Source organism: Medicago sativa, chromosome 6 (genome assembly GCF_051527215.1).
Source record: "Medicago sativa cultivar Bolivia chromosome 6, Bolivia_mono, whole genome shotgun sequence".
In the NCBI taxonomy this organism is placed as follows: Eukaryota; Viridiplantae; Streptophyta; class Magnoliopsida; order Fabales; family Fabaceae; genus Medicago; species Medicago sativa.
Window position 1 is genome coordinate 84819125 of NC_140754.1, and position 21226 is coordinate 84840350.

General features: G+C 31.6%; 1 protein-coding gene and 1 long non-coding RNA gene across 3 annotated transcripts; both read left to right on the forward strand.

Annotated features, from left to right (window-relative positions):
- Window positions 1-1775: 1775 nt before the first annotated feature.
- LOC146917579 (uncharacterized) lies at window positions 1776-3266 on the forward strand. The gene is made up of 2 exons (XR_015014186.1): window positions 1776-2170; window positions 2851-3266. It is a non-coding gene; the product is annotated as an uncharacterized LOC146917579 (long non-coding RNA).
- A 9316-nt stretch (window positions 3267-12582) lies between these two features.
- On the forward strand, window positions 12583-20836 carry RHL1 (root hair initiation protein root hairless 1 (RHL1)). Of its 2 annotated transcripts, none has more exons than XM_085719404.1 (12): window positions 12583-13078; window positions 14960-15070; window positions 15450-15536; window positions 15633-15850; window positions 16356-16468; window positions 16765-16922; window positions 18011-18050; window positions 18142-18191; window positions 18288-18336; window positions 18805-18839; window positions 20162-20209; window positions 20361-20836. In XM_085719404.1, exons 1-12 carry the CDS (start codon window positions 12749-12751, stop codon window positions 20385-20387), a joined length of 1266 nt encoding a protein of 421 aa, XP_085575530.1. In that variant the 5' UTR covers window positions 12583-12748; the 3' UTR covers window positions 20388-20836. The 2 variants fall into 2 exon arrangements, with proteins under 2 accessions (XP_085575530.1, XP_085575531.1); XM_085719405.1 differs by having other exon boundaries at window positions 18805-18828; window positions 20160-20209.
- The last annotated feature ends 390 nt before the right edge of the window (window positions 20837-21226 follow it).

The following is a 21226-nucleotide window of genomic DNA, read 5'->3' on the forward strand; positions in this document are numbered from 1 at the left end:
ACAAGAGAAAATTGCATGCCACTAACACAGTAAAAAAAAGGTCGTATCTCTATTATATATATTTGCGTTATTTTTTTTCTAAAGTACACATGTCACCTCTCTATTCTAAGCATCATTTAATGTTATATATGCTTAATTAGTTGGTAAGCGAAAATTAGTAGCCTAAAATTAGTTTAAAAATTTATTGTTTTGTTATTGAATAATTATAGTTAGTAGTCAAATTTCTAAATTATTTCTCAATACATCAGTTAAAATTTTATATCGAATGATATTTTAACATGTGTCATTATTATGTTGTTGAGCCAATTATATCGCATCATTGTTACATCTTATTATTTGGTTTTTTAGTGCTTCAAATTTTGTTTATACTTTTTTTATATTCCAAATTTTGTTTTTACAAAAAAAGGTATGAAATGATCAATCTTTAATTTTATTTGGTCAACAAAGTTTAACTACGCAAAATGTATTTTTTTTACTCTACCATGAACAATTTTATTACCTTAACTGAAGAGTTGATTATTTGCCGCACTCATTTTCGCTAATCATGTATGAATTTGTCTATCTTTTAAAAAAAAAGGATTAATTTGTCTAATCGTGGAAATTTCTAAGCTACGATATGATTCATGTAATCGAAAGTATTAATTTGCCTTTATTAAGAAGATTCTAAGCCAATGTAATATTTATGTACCTGAAAAAGTGATGATACAACAACTTTCTAATTGACTAAAGGTGTTAATCACGTCATTAAAAAGAGTTTCTCCAATGGTGGTTTAACATGTGTCAATTTTGTTTTGTTGAACCAATCATATTGCTTGATTTTGGTTTTATTGTGTCATATATTTTTTTTTTCATATTGCTTCAAATAATATTATACTTAAGCTCTTAGACTATATATATCAGATGTTTTATTCGACTCTTTCATCTGCTTTCTTCTTTCTTCATCTTACTGCAACCACATATCAGCTTCTTATGTTTGTTTTGCTTCATGTTGTGCTTGATTCTTAAGTCCATATATTTCTTTCTCTCTTATATTTTCGTTCAATTTTTTGTGTGTATTGAATCAATTTATTTTGCCTTTTTTTCAGATGTTCAATTATTTCATGTGAAGAAAGACTATAAATGATTGATGTGATTATTTCATGTGAAGAAAGACTATAAATGATTGATGCGAGTGACGTGAAATTGACACCGTTTTTCAAGAATTTAAGCAAGATTTGAATGTCTGTCATATATACATCGTTTCTTATTATGAAATTCGTGAAAATTTATTATTCATTTCATTGATAAAGTCTTTTATTGTTATTGCACTATCTTTTTACAATATACAAATATATGTAGAAGGCTCATACATTCAAAAATAAGGAATGCATTTCAATTTGAAATTTCTACCTAAGGCATGTGTTAAAGGATTTGAATAATATTTATTTTTTCTCGCATCTGTTCTTCTAATTTTCTGACTTCCGTTTTTTTTTTCAAAGCATTATAATAAATTGCATATTAAGGACTGATTTAACTTCTCTCAAACATCCTAACAAGACCGACTGACATGACATGTTTTAGGACCCTGCGAATGTCGTTATTCTCTTAATAAAATATATGAATTAATTTCGTCCAAAATATATATGATTTAAAACACTCATTATGAATAATTTTTTTTTTAACAAATCAAAATGGAATATATTGCTCAAAAGAGAGTGAATCACCCCGCACAAGGTGTGCTAAAGTGATGAAACACCCAAAGTCTGTTACAAACCACAGTCACCTAACAATAGAGCTGTCAAAACGGGCCGGGCCTCACGGGCCGGCCCGAAAGCCCGAATTAAATGCAGGGCCTGGGCCGAAAATTTGGAGCCCGAATTGTTTCAGGGCTTTTTAGCCCGGCCCGAACAAGCCCGGGGCCCGTTAGGGCTAGCCCGGTCGGGCTTCGGGCAGCCCGGCAGCCCGCAAAAAATTGCATTGGGTTATTTGAATATCACTACTGGACAGCCCAATTAAGATTAAGGATCCGGCCCAAAAACCAAAGATAGAAACCCTAAAAAACACTCACTCACACAGTCACACTCACGCATACTTCAGTTGAACGGCGGCCTCAGACCTCAGTCTCTCTCTTTTATCTGTATCGCATCTTCTTCAACAACTCGGTCTGTTCTTCTTCTTCATCGTTTTCCAGGTTTGTTTCTTCTTTGTTTTACTGATTTTGTTTCTTCTTCATTCTATTGTGTGTTATTCTGTTTGGATTTATCTGATTTGTGCTGTGTATCTGATTTGTGTTGTGTGTTCTTCTTCTCTCAGTTCTCTGTTCTTCTTCTCTCTGTTCTTGGTATATGTCACTTTTCTTTGGAAGGATCAGTTTTTTGTTCTACCTTCAGTGGTTCTATAAGCTGGTTTGATTCTTCTTACATAGGGCCAATCTTTTTGATCGATGGATTGAGTATTTTAAATACAAAAAGGAATCTGTTTTGACTGTTAATGACAGTTCTGTTGATTCTCTATTCTTAGTTTCTTCATAATAGGTAGGAGCATTAGGGTATCCTATCTGTTATCTTTTAGACTTTACTTAATATCTTTGTTCCTACGTTTCACAACCCGTGATCCAGTAAATTAAGATGTTTTGCTCAAAAACACTACAAGTAATGTTTATTGATGTTCATGAAATGATTGTTATCTGGTTCGTTTGACTACCTTTAAAACTATATGATTTTTGTGATACTCGTACTTCACCCATTGTTTTCCTCAAACACTATATGCTTTCTTAAATTAGTACTTGTTAACATTCAAAATCGATTTTGATTGATGATCAAACTGAAATAAACCATTCATGCTTTGCTTGCAAAAATAATGGAATTGCAGGGAAAATTTGAGGAGGATAAAAAGCATCTGCAACAGTTGAGAGCTGCCAGAAAATTTAGACCTTATTAAATGATGTTGATAGCAGCCAAAGGTTGACGGTTATTTTCTTTAGAGGAAGGGATTGTATTTCTGAAGTCCTGAAGTTGAATTATACTATAGTCTTGAAAAATTTAGCTTATTTATCATTCCAATTTTGTGGAAGATATTTGTAAATGTAAATATAATTTGAAAAACTTGGAGGATTGGTATTATATTTATGTTAATTAATATATTCAATCTTTAAAAAATGAAAAAAAAAAAAAAAAAACCGGGCCTGGGCTGGCCCGTTAGCCCGGGAGCCCGTAAAGGGCCGGGCTCGGGCTTTATATTTTCAGCCCATATTCGAACAGGGCTTTTTAGCCCGGCCCGAAAAAGCCCGCTACCCGGTCGGGCCGGGCCTAAACGGGTCGGGCCGCCCGTTTTGACAGCTCTACCTAACAAGAAAGCCACCATCTAAAAAAGAAATACAAAGAATAATTACATGACACCCATACAAAGTAGTGGGTATCTCCACCAATCATGAAAACCAAACGCAATAGGTACCGGATGCGAAGAAAGCCACAAAAAGGAAGTCTGCTTCACTTTATCAACAATACTAGAAGGATCAAATATCGCATTTTTGAAGACACAGTTGTTTCTTTCCTTCCAAATTACCCAACAACAAGCCCACCAAATGACCTTAAGATAATAATGAGTACATTGTGGTAAGTCTACCAAATGAATAAAGTGAACATAATGGTCTGTAACTCATTATGAATAATTAAATGTCGCTTAACTCAGTCTGTTGGGACAATGCATAAAATATGCAAGGTCCAGGGTCCAAACCCCGGCCATTACCATCCAGGGTTCAAACCCCGCCCACTACCAAAAAAAAAAAGAAGAACTACCAAAAAAAATAAAAAAAATGTCACAAGCATTTTCTTAATTACAATTATGCACATTTAATAAATGCTAAAACACTCTTATTTAACTATTTTTTTATTCTATCATTAAAAATCTCAATTAATAAATGCTAAAAAGTCAGAATCGTTTAATAGTTTATTGTCATTCAAGAAAAATAAAAAACTTACTCTACTCAGTTAGCAAATTCTTTTTTAAGGGAGTGAGCCAATTTTTTTTAATGTTTTAATATATTCATTTTAAAATTAACTTTATATTGTAAATTTTGAATCTCTATCTCTATTATAAACATTTGCCTTAATTTTTTTGAAAAGTACACATGGCATGTTCAAATTTCTCATCTCATTTAATTTTTTTTATCAACCAATCAAAATGGATCATGACTCATTTATTTTTTATTAGCCAATCAAAATGGATCATGACTCATTTATTTTTCATTAGCCAATCAAAATTGATCATGACATGATTTTTTTCTTATATATAGACAAATTGTTTTTCATTATTTTCATCTACCTCTTCCTCTCATAAAAAAAAAAACCACTTTCAACCACATTATCTTTTCTTTTATTTGTTTATTTCCTTTTTTTTTTATTGTTTGATTAACATTTCTTATTCTTATGTTACTTTTTATTGTGATTTTGTGTGTGTGAAGAATATTGTGATTTCTTATTCAAAATTGGTGTTTATATGTTCTTTGTCTTTTACCGGATTCTTATTTTGGACTTGGAAGCCAATCAAGAGAAAAGAAGAAATGCATCACATATCAATTAAAATATATATGAAGTATTTATTTTTATGTAGTATTTGTTTTTGGAAATGATGTTTATCAATTTTATTGATTGTTGATATTTTATTGTTATAAAGCTATGATCAAGGTCATGTATAACATAAAGTTTTTACCTTTTTCCAAACATCATGCCTTGAACTTGAGGAATCCATGTTTCGTATATCAATATACCTATGTTGGAACATAGTACCTAAAAAAACTAAGCAAGTAGCAAATCTATAACCTTCATTTTTTTTTTTAGATAACTGAGGATATGGAAGGTCAAATCGAAAACACACTAACTCATGGATATGGGAGCATATGAGAGAAAGAGGAAATACCACCGGGAGACCAAAACTTAGACTAACATTGACACCTTAACTAACTTAATCAATATTATCATTGGATTAAAATCAATCAATGGCTAAAATTTGGCATCAAATTAACTTTGACACTTTAATGTCATTTAATCCTAACCCATTTTTATATATTGATTGAGGGTATTTATTTGATAAAAAAAAGTATGTCACTATTCCCTACTTCAAAAAAACTAATGTGATTTTTTGTTTGCAAGGCTAGGAAATGAAAAAAAAAAATGACTACAATCTCAAGAAGGTTCATATTGCATCAGCAACAAGCATATCCCAAAGGCCTGGCGAAAGAAAAGCGTGAACGAAATGGTGAATATCAAAAGAAGTGCAAAACATGAATTAATAGCTAATGTGATTTTCTTACTTCAAAAAAAAAAAAAAAACCAATGTGATTTTCCTTAAAAAAAGCTAATGTGATTTAGCAAGATTTTCATTTTTAATTACTTCTTTTTTGTTATTATTACTTACTCATATTAATGTAGTAATTTTTAATTTTTATGAACATTCAAAATCAAATCGAGAATGAGAAGATTTTCACGTGCCAAAGCAATTGTCCTTTTTTACGGTGTAAATTTTATAATTTTATAATTGCAATGGTACCTATGCAAATCTTTTTTCATTTTTAATTTCACTAAGATAGTAAAAAAAACGATGTTAACCCTTTACAGCCGATTAAGGATCCATTTCCTAAAAAAACAAATGCCCATATATTACCAAAAAAAATTGTGAAGAAAAAAATATTTATGAGTTGATTATTGTTTGTATAATATTACCAAGTTTACTCTGCTAAAAAAACAAAAATTTACCAAAAATGGTAACAATCACGTTTGGATTGAATCTGTGTGAGACACACCAAAATATAAAGTTTTTTTAATTGTTTTTCTTAAAAAAAAAATTGGTAGATGCAAATTTCACTATTGTAAACAAATAAAAAAATAGCTTCATTTTTTTCAATTAAATCTCTAGATTAAATTAGGAAAGTGTCTAAATGATTTTTTTTAAAAACTCGGTATCTGACCCATGACCGATTAATTCTGGTAACCATTCTCATATCCGCTAAAGGGGGCCATTTAAAGGCAAATCAAACTCTGTACAGGCTAGCCTACTCAAATTTGCATAAGAGGATTCAAATTTGATACCTTGAGATGATCACATTTCAAGGTGTAAAGCATACACCAATGGTTCGACAAAATTGTTTAAAAATGATATTTAGAAAGAAATATACTTGAACATGTCTTTTTAAGAAACTAAGAATAAGGTTCTTGCTAAATTGTGCCTTGAAGACACGGGCTGAGAAGGTAAAATTATAATTAAAAAAATTAAATTTGTATTGAAAAATAAAATTTTGAACTTTCAAACTAAAAAATACACAACTTCCAAGATTTCATTTATGTGTTTAATTTCTTTATTTGTACTATAAGGACATCTCTATTATATACAAATGTCTTCCTAAAAATCAAAAGTACACATTGCATCTTCATATTCTAAAGACCATTAAAGTCTAATTCACCTCATCTTAAAATCGAAAGTACACATTGCATCTTCATATTCTAAAGACCGTTAAAGTCTAATTCACCTCATAAAAAAGTTTACACATGTGATTTATTTGACAAGACAATGTGTCTATGTAAACATGCATTAATATTTTTATTAATTACCTTATTTATAAGCGGAAAGCTGTAAAAGTCTTATAATGACAAAAGAATAATTGAATTTTTTTATCACTTATTAATCATGTTTCAAAGGCAACCATCAAATTATCATCATTGTTTGATTTCTCAACCAATCAAATGTAGTCATGTACTCTTTGCCTTAACTTTCTACCAATTAGAGTAACTAAATCATCATAGGTTTCAATCATACACGAATTTGTTAACAAGTTGTGTGTGTGTGTGTGTGTATGTGTGTGTAGGTACAACAAATATAACTTACTAACAAGCAAAATCTTCAACTTTCATCTAGCATGTTGACGTGACATTTTTTATTGGGCTTTAATTTTTCCTTTTTTTTTTTTCGTTTCTCAAACATGAAACATATCATTGATGTCATTACAAGGACCATTGAATTGCTTCTAAAATGCAAGGACCAATGAGTACGAGTATATGATATAACATAACAAGTATGTGTAACATCGCAGTTTAAGTATTAAGAATTTAAAACCTTTTCAACTCAAATGGAGTTTTACTTTAAGATTTGAACTTAAAACATCATAAAAATGACTTTGAATAACTTTATTTTATTTAGAAGAAAGATTTACAAAATATTTACATTTACATAAAAGACACCTTTTAAAATATAGCGGATAATGAGACCCTAAACTAGACTCTACTGTGATCCGGCCTCTGATGATACTTTGAAAATTACTTATACCTGATAAATAGAAATAAACATGGGTGAGAGTATGAGTGTATGTCATTGCAAGGACCTTTGAATTGCTTATAAAATTGATTTAATTCAAATTATTTTTGGTCAATTTGTTTGATAAAAAAAAAGGATCCTAAAAATATGTCAGATTATATGGTTGATTTAATTATAATGTTACGAATAGTATCATTTTTTTTCTACAAAAGATGCAAAATCATCTTAGCATTTAATGAAATATCAATTATCTAATTGAATGTATTTATTGATTTTCCTTGATTGTGTTTTTCCGATGATGTTAGAGGTTCTTGGTACAAACTCGGATGAAGAAGAAAAAAATTAATTTTGTTTTGAGAAAGAAATAAAAATTAATCTAACAACTAATGATTAAATTTGCCATTAAAAAAGCCTTTGTTAAATAGGATATCTTTTTTCTTAATTAAATACATTAAATATATAACTTTTAACCTATGATGATCAATAAAATCTCATGTCTTTCATTTTAAATAGTATTCTAGACATTTTTTAAATTAAAAATAGAAAATAATTGATATTTTAAGGATCGTTTCTAATAAGTATTCTTAAGATAAAAATTTATGGAGAAAAAACAAAAAAAAAAAACTAGAAGACGTAAACCTAATCTGATAAAAAATTAGGGACATAAATTGAATCCAAGAAAAGAGCTAACATGAACTAAGTTGTATAATCACATTAGGTTAAAAACAACCACATTAATTGACACTACATCTTCGTCAAAATCCTTAAGACATTAGATATATGGATCATCTCATTTATATGTTTCTCTTCATCTACTGATGCATTCAATATGGAACTTTAACTCACATATGACACATTAACATCACTCTATTTAGTGTGATTTAATGGATGAAGCTTTATGTTCATTTCTTTCATGAGTAAAGAGAAAGTAAATTAGGAAATGAAAGATGATAAAAAAAAATCTAAACATGAGAAAAATGATAATGAATATCTCCACAATCAAAAGAATACATCATAGAGTTCAGAGCTATGAGGAAGCCTACAATGAATTGGATCATTACATTTGTCTAAGAGAAACCTCACAAATGAGATTGACACCACATTTTTATCTAAAATCTTTAGATACATGTATATGAGTCATTTCACTTCTATGTTATTCATCATCTACTCTTCCATCTAATGTAAAATTTTAACTCTCTCTCTCTCTCTCTCTCTCTCTCTCTCTCTCTCTCTCCAATGTGCGACTCTGTGTCCATAATTATGTGACATACTACATAGTCAAACAAGGTCACACGGAGGCACAACATGGTCAAAAAGGTGGATTGATGTAATTTAATGGATTGGGGTTTATGTTCCTATCTTTCATGAGAATAGAGATAGAAAAATTAGAAAAAGAAAGAAGATCATGAAAAATAAATTTCAGATTAAGAGATATGATAGTGGTAAAAAAAATAAGAATTGTGTGTTTTGTCCATAAGGTTATAACAAATAGAGTGATTTTATAGTAATTTTATCGGTTTATTTAAGGAGTTTGAGATATTTGGGTAATTAATTTACCAAAAAATTAAACTCAATTAAAAATATGCCACAACATTTAAAAATGTTCAATAAAGATGTATTTTGTCAACTCAACATAACACGTCAACGTTTTTCTATCGTGAAATCCCAACGAAGACCAAAACTGAAGGAAGTTGAAATAATAGAGATTGATATTATAAAATATTGCATGAAAGCGAACAACATCGAAAAACTTCAATTTAATATAAAAATTATACAAACAACGTTGAAAAAACTAACGAAATAATTCATCAAAATGTTTAGAGTTTCAAGGCCACCAACAATGAGTTAGATCATCACAAAGCACACAACTGAGATTGACACCACATCATCACCCAAAACTTTAAAATATTATGTATATTGGTCATCTCACTTATATGTTTTTCAAGATCTACTTGCATCTATTGTGGAACTTTAAGTCACAATTGACACTTTAACATATCTCCCATAAGTGTGAGACTCTTGCGTATGAGGTCTGGTGACATAGCCAAATAAGGTCAACCAGAGGCACAACATGGTAAAAAATGTGGGTTGATAGTGGTTTGATGGATGGAGGTTTATGATCATCTTTCATAAAAAAAGAGAAAGAAAATTAGAAAAAGAAAGAATATAAAAAAGAAATTTAAAGATAATAGAAATGATAAGGGAAAAAAGTAGTGTGTGTTTTGTCCATTGAAGTGTTAGGAATAGAGCGAGTTACTGATAATTTTATGGGACAGTTGAAGGAGTTGAAGATTTATCAGTAATTATTTCACCCAAAAAGAGAATCAATTAAAAAAATATCACATCATTTTTAAATGTTTGATAAATATGTAATTTGTTAATTTAACATAACACGTCTACATTTTTCTATTACTAGATCCCACCAAAAACCAAAAGTGAAGGTATTTAAAATAGTGGAGATTGGATAATTTTTTTCTTTCATGAAAGTGAACATTGAAAAACTTATATTTAATATAACAAAATTAAACTAATGAAATCCAAAAACTAAAAAAATAGTTCATCATAGTGTTTGGAGTTTTGAGTGAGCTTATAATGGATTGATCATCACATTTAACTAACAGAAACCCCAAAAATGAGATTGACACTACATCTTCACCAAAACCTGAAAGACATTATATATATTGGTCATCTCACATTCATGTTTCTCAATATATACTTTTGCTTTGAATGTAGAAGTTTAACTCACACATGACACATAAACATATCACTATTATGTGTGAGACAATCCGTATTTCTGATCTGGCGAGAGAGCCAAAAAAGATCAAAGGCATAACATGTTAAAAAATGTGGGTTGGTAGTGGTTTTATAGAGAAATATTTTTGTTCCTTTCTTTCATGAGAAAAAAGAAAGTATATTAGAAAAAGAAAGAAGACGAAAAAGGAATTTGAACATGAGAGAAATGAAAAGAGAAACAAGTAAGGAGTTATTGTTTTTCTCTAAGAGTATAAAGTATATAACGAGTTACTGGTACTTTTATACATTATTGAAGGAGATAAGAATTAATGTTCAATTAATTTACCAAAATATTAGACTCATAAAAAAAATGCCACGACAATTTAAAATGTCTAATAAACATGTATGTATTTTTTATGTCAGCAAAACACATCTACATTTTACTATTGTCAGATCTTATCAAAGATCAAAAGTGAATGAATCAAATATAACAGAGGTTGAATAATTTTTTGACATTTGAAAACTAAAATTTAAGATAAAAAATTAAACAAAACGACATTCAAAAACTAACAAATAAAATCATCACAACGTTGGAACTTCTGTGAGAGTCTGAGTTGAGTTGTATGATCACATTAGGCTAGGGTGTTCGCGGTGCAGTTTGGTTCGGTTTTGAGGCTAAAAGTCATCTGAACCGCAAGATAAAAAAGCATGTGGTTTGGTTTGGTTCGGTTGACTTTTAAAGCACAATCCGAACCAAACCAAACCAAACAAATACGGTTTGAGTTGGATCGGTTGGTGCGGTTTTTTTGAGACAATACAATTTTTTGTTTACAACATTAAAATCGAGTTAAAAAGGTAACACACAACATATTTTCAGCAAGGTTCCGACAATGTTTTTAATTTCATTCCACATTAAATTTTCATTTTCACCAAACAACATAAACCAAATTAAAAATGTGGAAAAAAATTAATTCTATTATGTAAAAAATGTAAAATACTTATATTTTATCATTCTCTAAAAGTTCAAGTAGAACATAAATACATTTTTGAAATAAAAAAGCAAAGAAGAAACTTAACAAGAGAAAAAATATGTCATTTATAAAAGTTTTCATTGAGTTTCTATGAGTATTGGTCTAGGTGACATAGATTTTAATTAGTGTTTTTATTATGTTGCAGTTTGGTTTGGTTTGGTTCGGTTGGTAAAATGAAAACCGCAAACCAAACCAAACCATGTGGTTGAGTAAAAAAGTGATCCGAATACATCCAAATCAAATGCAGCTTTTTGCAGTTTCGGTTTGGATTGGTTCTGTTTGTGGTTTTTGTATTGGATTGGTTCAGTTTTGAACACCCTTACATTAGGCTAAGAGCAATCACACGAGTGAGATTAACATCAAACCTTCATCCAAAGTCTCAAGGCATTACAACATGGATCATATTATTTATATGTTGTTCACATCTACTCTTGCATACAATATAAAATTTTAACTTACACTTAACACATTAACATCTCTCCATTAAGTTTCAGATTCTCCGTGTTCGTGATCCACCACCTAGAACACTCCCTCTCCCCTACAACATTGAACCAGGATATCATACCACAGTTGGACTTTTTGGTGGAGCCAACAATAATGTGGATCAACACATCGGAGAAAGGGCAACAACACAGTGAAAATGAGACTACAGTTTCATCCAAAACGTTAAGGCTTAAGTATGAGTTTTTCACTCTTTTGATGTTCAACCTGCACTCTTTCATCTAATGTTGAACTTTAACGGACTTCTGCTACATCACAATATTATCTCCCTTAAGTTTGACGGAATTCTAGCCCGTGCTTGGCACGGGTGTCCATGCTAGTATAAATTATAAAGGGTAAAAAAGGATTTTAGAAAAAATAGCAAGGGTAAAAGTGGAAGAAAAAAACAATAAGCTATAAGCTCAAACGCTACTTGGAATAACTTCTGAAAAATAGCTTATAAGCTCGTGAAATAAGCTATAAGTTAAATGTCTTGTTAACAAGTGCCCCCATGACACTAGTTAAGGAAACAAAAAAAGAAATATTTGCATTGAAAACATAATTCTTTACACTTTTTTAACTTTAACTACACAAGTTCCAAGTTCCTTATACTATATTTGGTTTCCTTAACCAGTGCTCCGGGGCACTAGTTAACATTAATGGTGAAAAAACGTTACCAAACAGAGTTTTTTTTGTCAAACGGACTTATAAGTTATCACTTATAAGCTATAAGCTCTTTTTTGGATGTTACCAAACAGACCCGATAAATAAGTTTTCATATTAATTTATAAGTTTCACTACGAAAGTAACATCTTTGTAAACTGATATTTCATAAATTACATTGACCGACAAACTTATAAATAACACATAAAAACTTATTTATTTGCATAAACTATATTGTATAAATTCAAAATTAGCATAATCGAAATGGATCCAAATTCAATTAGATAGTTTATCTACTATCAGCTATAAGCTAACTTATAAATTTTTTACCAACATAACCTTAATTACAATCATTTTGCACTTTACTCCTTGCTCATAGTGAACTCGGTCTATTTTAAGCGAACATACTTTTTTTTTTTTTCCTTCAGTCGAGTCGAGTGCAACTGTATCGACTTGACTGAAGTCATTTCCCCAAATCTAAACCAACTCTTGTTATTAAAGAGTTCATTTTCATTCCCGCGCCATATCACACAGAAGAAACAACGTTGAATCCAAAAATGGCACGACCAAAGACGAAGAAGAAAACACGCGACGACGAAGAAGCCGACGCAACAAACCCAGAAACCATTGAACGCAAGAGACTCAAATCCTTAGCATTTTCAAACAACGTGCTTTCAGAAACCAAAACTAGAAGTTCAATTCATCTTAATCCTTCTTCCATTGTTGCTAAACATCATGGTAAAGATATTATTAAGAAATCTCAGAGGAAGAGTAGTAGATACCTTTTCTCGTTTCCTGGTTTGTTTGCTCCTGTTGGTGGTGGGAAGATTGGTGATCTTAAGGATTTGGGAACCAAAAATCCTGTTCTTTACCTCGATTTCCCTCAGGTTGTTCTTTACTTTTGTGTTTTAAAAATTCAATTTTTGAGGGTTTTTGGTTGTGGGTTTGTTTTGTTTTTGGGTTTTAAATTATGTATGACAAGGAAATTGGGTTTGGTTTATTAATTTTGTTTTGAGCTATGAACCACTGACACAGAGATTGGACACGACGACACTGACATGTAGACACTAATAATAATTTGATAAAATAGAAGTGATTGAATGTAATTGTCTATGTCAGTTGTTGCGAGAGATTGGACACATTTTCAATCTGAAGTTTCAGTGCTACTACTACATAGGTTTTGAGTGTAACTCTACCATCAAATTAAGACTAGGAAATTTTGTTAGCTTTAGTAATTTTTTGAATGATGATTTGATTGTTTTGAGATATGAATCACTGACACTGATTGGACTTGATATAGACACTGACATGTGGACACTAGTAATAATTTGAGAAAATGGAAGTGACTGAATATAACCACTTGTGTTGTTATTGTGTTAGTTTGGGCATGCCTTCAATGTGAAGTGTTGGTGCTACATAGGTTTTGAGTGTAACACTACTTGCATAAGCATTGGACACAAAGTTGACCCTGATAATGAATTGATTGAATGTAACCACTTGTGGCATTGTTGTGTCGGTAAGACACTGGACATGCCTCCTTCAATCTGAAGTGTTGATGCTCCTTATATTTTGAGTGTACCACTTCTTGCTCACGCATTGCACACAGTACTGATATGTAAACACTGATAATAATTTGAGAAAATAGATGTGATTGAATGTAACTGCTTGTGTTGTTGTTGTTGTGTCGGTAAGACACTAGACACACCTTATTGCTGAAGTGTTTGTGCTTTATAGATTTTGAGTGTGACTCATCTTGCACATACATTGGACACAACGTAAACACTAATAACAATTTGAGAAAATTGAAGTGATTGAATGTAACCACTTGTGTCGTTGTTGCATCTCGTCAGACACTGTACACGTCTGTCGTTTGAAGTGTTGGGTGCTACGTAGGTTTTGAGTGTAACTCTACTTGAACAAACATTGTACACGACACAGACACTGTACATGTCTTTAATTTGAAGTGTTGGGTGCTACATAGGTTTTGAGTGTAACTCTGCTTGAACAAACATTGTACACGACACAAACACCGACATAGCTACTGACATGTAGACATTAGTTTGAGAAAATAGAAGTGATTGAATGTAATCACTTGTGTCGGTTAGACACGAGCCAAACTTTCAATCATGTGTGCTACATAGGTTTTACGTGCAACTCTAACTGCAATTCAGTCATCTAATTTGACTGTTTTACAGGCAGAAATTGAGAGCAACTTATGAAGTTGTTGTAATGGATATGACAATTTTATTTTTATTGCTATCAGTTAGCATGTCAACTGGAATTGTAACAGGAGAGTTGAATGACTGATAACAAACCAAGTTTACTGGTGAAATATGGGTTTAGTTTTGGATTAGTTTTAGTTCACAAGAACTTTTTAACTAAATAAGATTATGATTCTTTACTTATGATGGAAGTCCTTGTAAACCTACAAGTATTTATGATAAAGTCAATTGAGAGTTTCTGAAAAGATAGGGATACAGTAATTATTTGCACGTTTTAAAAAATCAGACTTATTGCAGGACTTTTTGACTGTGTTTAACGTAACTCCTACACAAATTTGGTTAATTTGCCTTCTGTGTTTGTTGTTAACTAATCTGACAGGCTCGCCTGCAAGTGGCATGCATACCTGGTTGTAATAAACAAAACTTACTTAACTCAGCTAAATGATAACTTGTTGATCTAAATCTTGCTGAACAGTTTCACTACGTTTGATTTGTTATTTTTGTATTGGTATCTGATGATGTGCGTTTTCACTTTCCCTCTACAAGGGTCGAATGAAGTTATTTGGGACTATCTTGTATCCAAAGAATAGATACTTGACTCTACAGTTCTCCAAAGGTGGAAAGAGCGTGATGTGTGAGGATTATTTTGATAACATGGTTAGTTTTTTTACCATTCATGTTTTCGTTATTATTTTTTTTTTTTGAGACATGAACTAGAAGAAGGTATATTAGTATTCAAATTATAAGGGGACTCGGTGAAAGAACTTTCTTGTGTGTATTGACTTTCCTTTTAATATATCGCGAATGTAATTTCATTACGAATTTCTCTCTCGTTCATATAATATGCATATCTAGATCTAACAATGCTTGTGCTCCTCCCATTCCTTTTTATCCTAACTTCTTGTTGGTTTAGGAATGCATACTTTCTGCATCTCTTTTTGCTTCTTCATTTACAAATTTGTATCTTCTGGCACTAAGCTTTGTGAGTACGAATACCTATGTTCCTTATTTACGAGCAATTTCTTGATTGTACTAGATTGTATTTTCGGATGCATGGTGGATTGGGACGAAAGACGAGAACCCAGAAGAAGCCAAACTGGAATTTCCCAAGGAACTGTATGAGGTTAGGAACTTTTGGAATTGAATAGTTACCTAGTCATAAGAAGGAACATCACTTATTTGGCATGAAGAGAAATTAAGTCTTTTTTCTTGGTTTCAGGGAAAACAAACTGAACATGACTTTAAAGGGGGTGCGGGTGCAGGTGCAGCTTCTGTAGTTAATCACGGTGTTTCCAAAACCAAAATAAAACGTCCAGAGCCAGAGTCACCGGAGACACCTCTTGAAGATGATTTATCAGACAGTGAAATCGACTTAAAAGACACAACAGAATTGGTTCCAGTTCGCCAGTCAGCGAGAACTGTAAAAAAATCATACAAGTATAAGATTCTTCTATCTAGTTTACTTGAGTCTGTTGCTCTCCAAAATAAAATCATGAAAAATTAGTTTTTGTGCAACAAAACATTATTCTCGCTTTTTAGTTGCCGTTTTAAGGTTATTTACACATACTATGAAAACCAATACATTTTGTTATTTTTAATGCAATCATTTGTCTTTTTCCAATAGTCTCTTTAACTAATTATTATCTCATTTCACCTATTTATCTCTCTGCAATAAATAGTTAAGAGAATTATTGACAAAACAATAATTAATGTTACATTGAACTTTGAAAAAAACAAGTAAATAGAAACCAACATTTTCGAGTTAAAAAGAAATTGAGTGACCATTTCTCATTTGCTGATAGGGCCAATGGCCCAGTTTTCCAAATTTTTTAATGTTTAGTTTCTTTGTGATTGTTTAGTTTTGCGTTATTTAACTTAAAGTGGAACGTCTGATGTAACTAAAAGTTGTATCAAAGTCATATTCATTCTTTTGTTTGGCCAGATTTGCTGAAATTTCTTCTGGTGATGATTCTGGTAAAAGCAGCCCCGACCTTTCTGAACATGAAGAAAAAGCGGTGGAAGTTGATACTGATGTAAATGATCATACCAGCTCAAATATCCTTATAGGCATTTTGGCATCCCCGTAATACCAGTGTTGAAAAATGCAAACTTTACCCTTTCTTGCAATTCTTATGTAAAATCTATCCTTGAATTTTGCATTTATTTTTACTGTTACAACAAAAGGACCCTTACAGTTTTTATAAGTTGATTGGATAACAGTTTCAGTTTTATTTTTGTTTTGATCCTTTTTTTTTTGTTACAGCCAGTCAACCTGAAATTTAGAACTTCATTGATCTTATATTCTATATTATCAGGAAATTTATATTTTATCTTCCTTAATTTAAGAGTACAGAAAGAAACTGCAGTTATTGACATTGACGATGAGGATGATGCTCCAAAAGATCAACTCCCCATGGAAAATAAAGAACCTGCTTCAGTGTCAAAAGCTAAAAAAGGGTTACTTGTTCAGGCTACTATATCCTCATTATTCAAGAAAGTGGAAGTAAAGGTATGCTTTTGAAACTGTTTGCGCTAGAGTTGGGACTTAGCAACTTCAAATAAATATTTTTACAGCCCTTATATTTTTCTAAATGTATAACTTTGTTGTTCATGCCAATATTAGATTCCACTCTTTTAGTACATCAAAAGAATTATGTTAAATTGGTATCTAAGATATGGGATGCTTTGAAGTTATGTGTTGGTTGTATCGCTAAGAAAAAGTTTATCTTGATCTATTGATAGTCATTGAGAGTTTGAGAGAATCTGAATGGATATTTTTGAATTCTGAAGTGTTGGCTTCCAACCAATTGTACGAGTGCAGTACTTATAGACCAAGTTATCATTAAAACTGTAACTGACAGATTCTGTTACTAATAGAATCCAATTACTAGGTTGCAGTATGATCATTCTAACAAGTATAATAAAGGCCCAATCTGCAAACCAATGAGCCCAAGGCCCATTACCACATAGAAAACACCAGAAATACAAATTCACAAGTATACTTCTAAGGTCTAATAGTGCTACATTTAAGGTGGCTAGAAGGAAATATATTTAAAACACAATGAGCCTTTATTGTGTGTACATGGTTTTGTGGTGTCAAAAATTGATTTTGAAATGATTTGATTCTGCAAAATTGTTACCTACTAAAAGTAAGTGGAATGTAAATTCATTTATGTTTGCATGCATTCATCTATAACGGGTTGAACAATAAATTCGAGGCTAAAATTCAATTGTAGGGAAAAAAACTTCAAATTTTAGCTTCAAGTTAGAATCAACTCTGGAGGTAAAATCAATTCTACTTGACATATCCTAACATGTCAAAATCAATTTTACACCTCTAGAATCAATTTTGACTCCTCCACCACAAGTGGAACCAAACATACACTTTATCTATTTGATCAAACCTTCTTAAGACTAAGCATGTGGTTCATGATTGTTTATATCTAGCAAGTATTGGTATATTACTATGATTTGGAAGACCTTAGTTCCACTTTAGTTTTGCACCTTATTAAATTGAATCTGAATCATTTAAATTTGCTTTCTTTAATGTTCAATAGCAGTCAAATTAATCATCTCACAAAAATCTTATATTTTCAGAAGGCTGCAACCAATTCAAATAAATCTCCATCATCAAAAGGTTGTCTTTTTTTTCCCAGTCTCTTTACATTATTATGAGAATGGTTATGAGGAAGATTGAATATAGTTTTATTATTTTTTTTCTTTTTCAGCTTCTGGCCAGAAGTCGCAGCCTGCTGGTTCGAAAAGAAAGATTGAACTGGTTGATTTTTTTAACTTGATTTTCTGAATCTTTTTCTTCATACAAGCGCTTCGTGTTGTAGTAAAACATTAACTGATTTATTGTCTGTTGTTGTAGGATGAAGGACCCAAGAAAAGGGCAAGAAAGACCAAGGACAAAAATCCAGGTGAATATACTTTTTTTTCTGTTTCTTCTGATGGTTTTGTGGTGTTATCATTATAAAAGAGCAATTCAATCTAGATTATTTTATGCATCTTAGGATCATTCATTGGTCAGATTACACAGGGCAAAATTGTTTGTCCCTTATTGTAGCAAAACAGAGAGAACACCATGAACTTGGGCTAAGGATCTATTTTAGACCGTTATTTTTAGATATATTTAGTATAGCAATTGGGATTCCTCTTGGGACTTCTTCTTGTAGTTACTTAGTCTTTCATATAAAATTGTGTCTGGTAAATGCTGTCAGACCTACACAAACTTCTGCCTTTGTATATATCATCAACCTAGTTGAAACAAGCCATGTGTTCTCTTTTCAGTTGACTACCAATCTACATTAATTACTTTTTTTTTCTTTTCTTATTAAGTTGTTGCATAAATGAAACTTGGAATAACTTACCATATGTGTAAATTTTAGGTGAAAAAAAGAAGGCAAAAAGCAAGGAAAGTGAGGTAAGATTTTTTCATTCTTGGAACTTTATGCCGTTTTGTCTGTGGGTTTAGCGATTGAATCTTCTTTCACTGTGTTCTTATGTTTCATGCTTGATCAAAATGCTACCCGACCCAACAACTGATCTTTAAGGAAACTTGTGACTTTGAACATAATTGCTAGAAGTTAATTCTCACATTTTAGTTTTTTTTTTAGCTATAGGAAGTAGGAACATTCTTAAACTGGTTTATACATATTTTAAACCAATAACTTAGTTCAATTTGACCCCTTGGCAATTTTGTACCTTTACTTGCATCTTGGCTGTTTCACCGCTCGAGTTTTAATCTGTACTTCTGTATTGGCTTTCTCTCCTCTCTCTAACAATCTTGTTTGGATTAATGTTATGGTCCATGCTTTTTATGCTGTTCGTTCTGTTGGGCTTCCAAACTCTTGACACTGTATACACTCTGAAAATTAACTATTATTAATGTCTCGAGGGTCATGAGTGGAAAGGAGACAATACATTATACATTTGTATAAAAAAAAGTGTTGAAATTTGGGGCCTAATCCTTACAAAACCGGCTTGTAAGGTAAGGAGTGCCACCTCTTTATAAACTCTTCTCAAGAGTCCCATCTATCCGATGTGGGACTAAATCCACCCCCTTAAAGCCAACACAATGAAGGTTTTGGAGGCTGCAATGAAGGCAAACCAAAGGCCGCAATTTAGGCGACTAGGGGCGGACCGCAATTAAGGCGGAATTTCCAACAAAAAGAAAGCAAACAAAATGTTTATCTTTAGTCTTCAAGTTATATTAAGATCATACAATTGTTGCTAAGTTTCTGTGGATAAGGTGGTTTCTCACAAGTGCGCGGTGCGCGCTCTCAAATTTTTGTGTATACATTTATCAATAATACCCAGAGAAATTATACTGTTTGATTATCTGTATTGTCAATTGTGGATCAAGGAAAATAGCGGTTTGGTCAAATTCCGCTACACAACAGTACTATAGCGCCATTATAGCCGCTATTTGACTACATTTTATACTAAATAGCGTATCCCAGAACAATAGAGAATTGTTCAAATTCCACTACGCTATAGCGCTATATCTGTTATTTGACACAGTTGATTATGACTGTGTTATATGTTCCATCTTTAGATTGGCAGTGCTTTTATGTTACAAGTAACCCTATATTTCCATTTTCCATTTCATTGAACTCTTTACTCTAGAAAAAACTATCATCTGTCTTATACAAGCTCTTATATTTCTTCAGGAAATATGAAATGTTAAATCAGTCTAACAGTTTTCTTTGAGCCGGGAGTTTGACATTTACATTATGGTTGTAGGTTGAAGACGATGATGATGACATTGAAGAGTTTTCAAACGCTTCAGAGGTATTTCTTCCCAACTTAACACTTACCTGACATCGCATACATTGATTCTCACAAATATGATGCTGGTTTTTTTCCTGTCACTAGATTATAGCTGGTACGGAGTTGAACCTTTTAATGTCACTGATTATGTTTGTAAATGTTCTATTTTTAGGATTCTGACGAAGATTGGGCTGCTTGAGAATGTGATCTAAGTTGCGACTACTAAGCACAAAGATGACAAAGCTTTGCATACACTCGACCTTCATGCATATATGAATATGAGAGAAGATATTCCATGGTTTTATGATGGGGAAAGAATGAAAGTTTATCAGTGTTTATGAAACTCAATCTTTATCTCACATATGATGGTTCGGTTGATCTGATGATATACTTTCAATTATCTTGTGGAGAGTCAAATGCTCCTACTCTTAAGTACATGTTTGATTAATACTTCATTAGATAGCATCCTTGAATTCTGATAAAATGATCTCGTAATTTAGTCTCTATAATTGCGCATGAAAAATACATGGTATATTTTAAAATAGGCTGATTGCCTGAAGTTATATGTTGTCTTGTATATTTTTTCAAAGGGTGCAAAATTTGTAATAGTTAGGTTTGATTCATATAAATTAGTCATGTCTTGGACAACTGTGAGCTTATGAATTCCTTTGCATATAATTTATTTTGTGCTTCCTCGCATCAAATTTGATGAATAATCCAGTCAACTATCTGAGGAACATATGAAAGCTATGGAGATCCCACCAAAGTATATATATGTACAATACATTGAAAAATATCACATAATCATATGAATAACATTTGAATTAATGACGTTTTATGAACCCAAAGTTGCAATCAAACATGGAAACATACTACTTCTTTCTAACCAACTTGGTATAATATCAAATTGGATCCTCTCCTTCAATGTTCTCTACTCTTTGACTCTCTTAATCTCATTCTCTCTCTTGCCATAATTTTATTACTTTTTAACGAAGAGAGAGTGAAATTGAGAGAAAGATAGAGAGTTAGGAGAGAAAT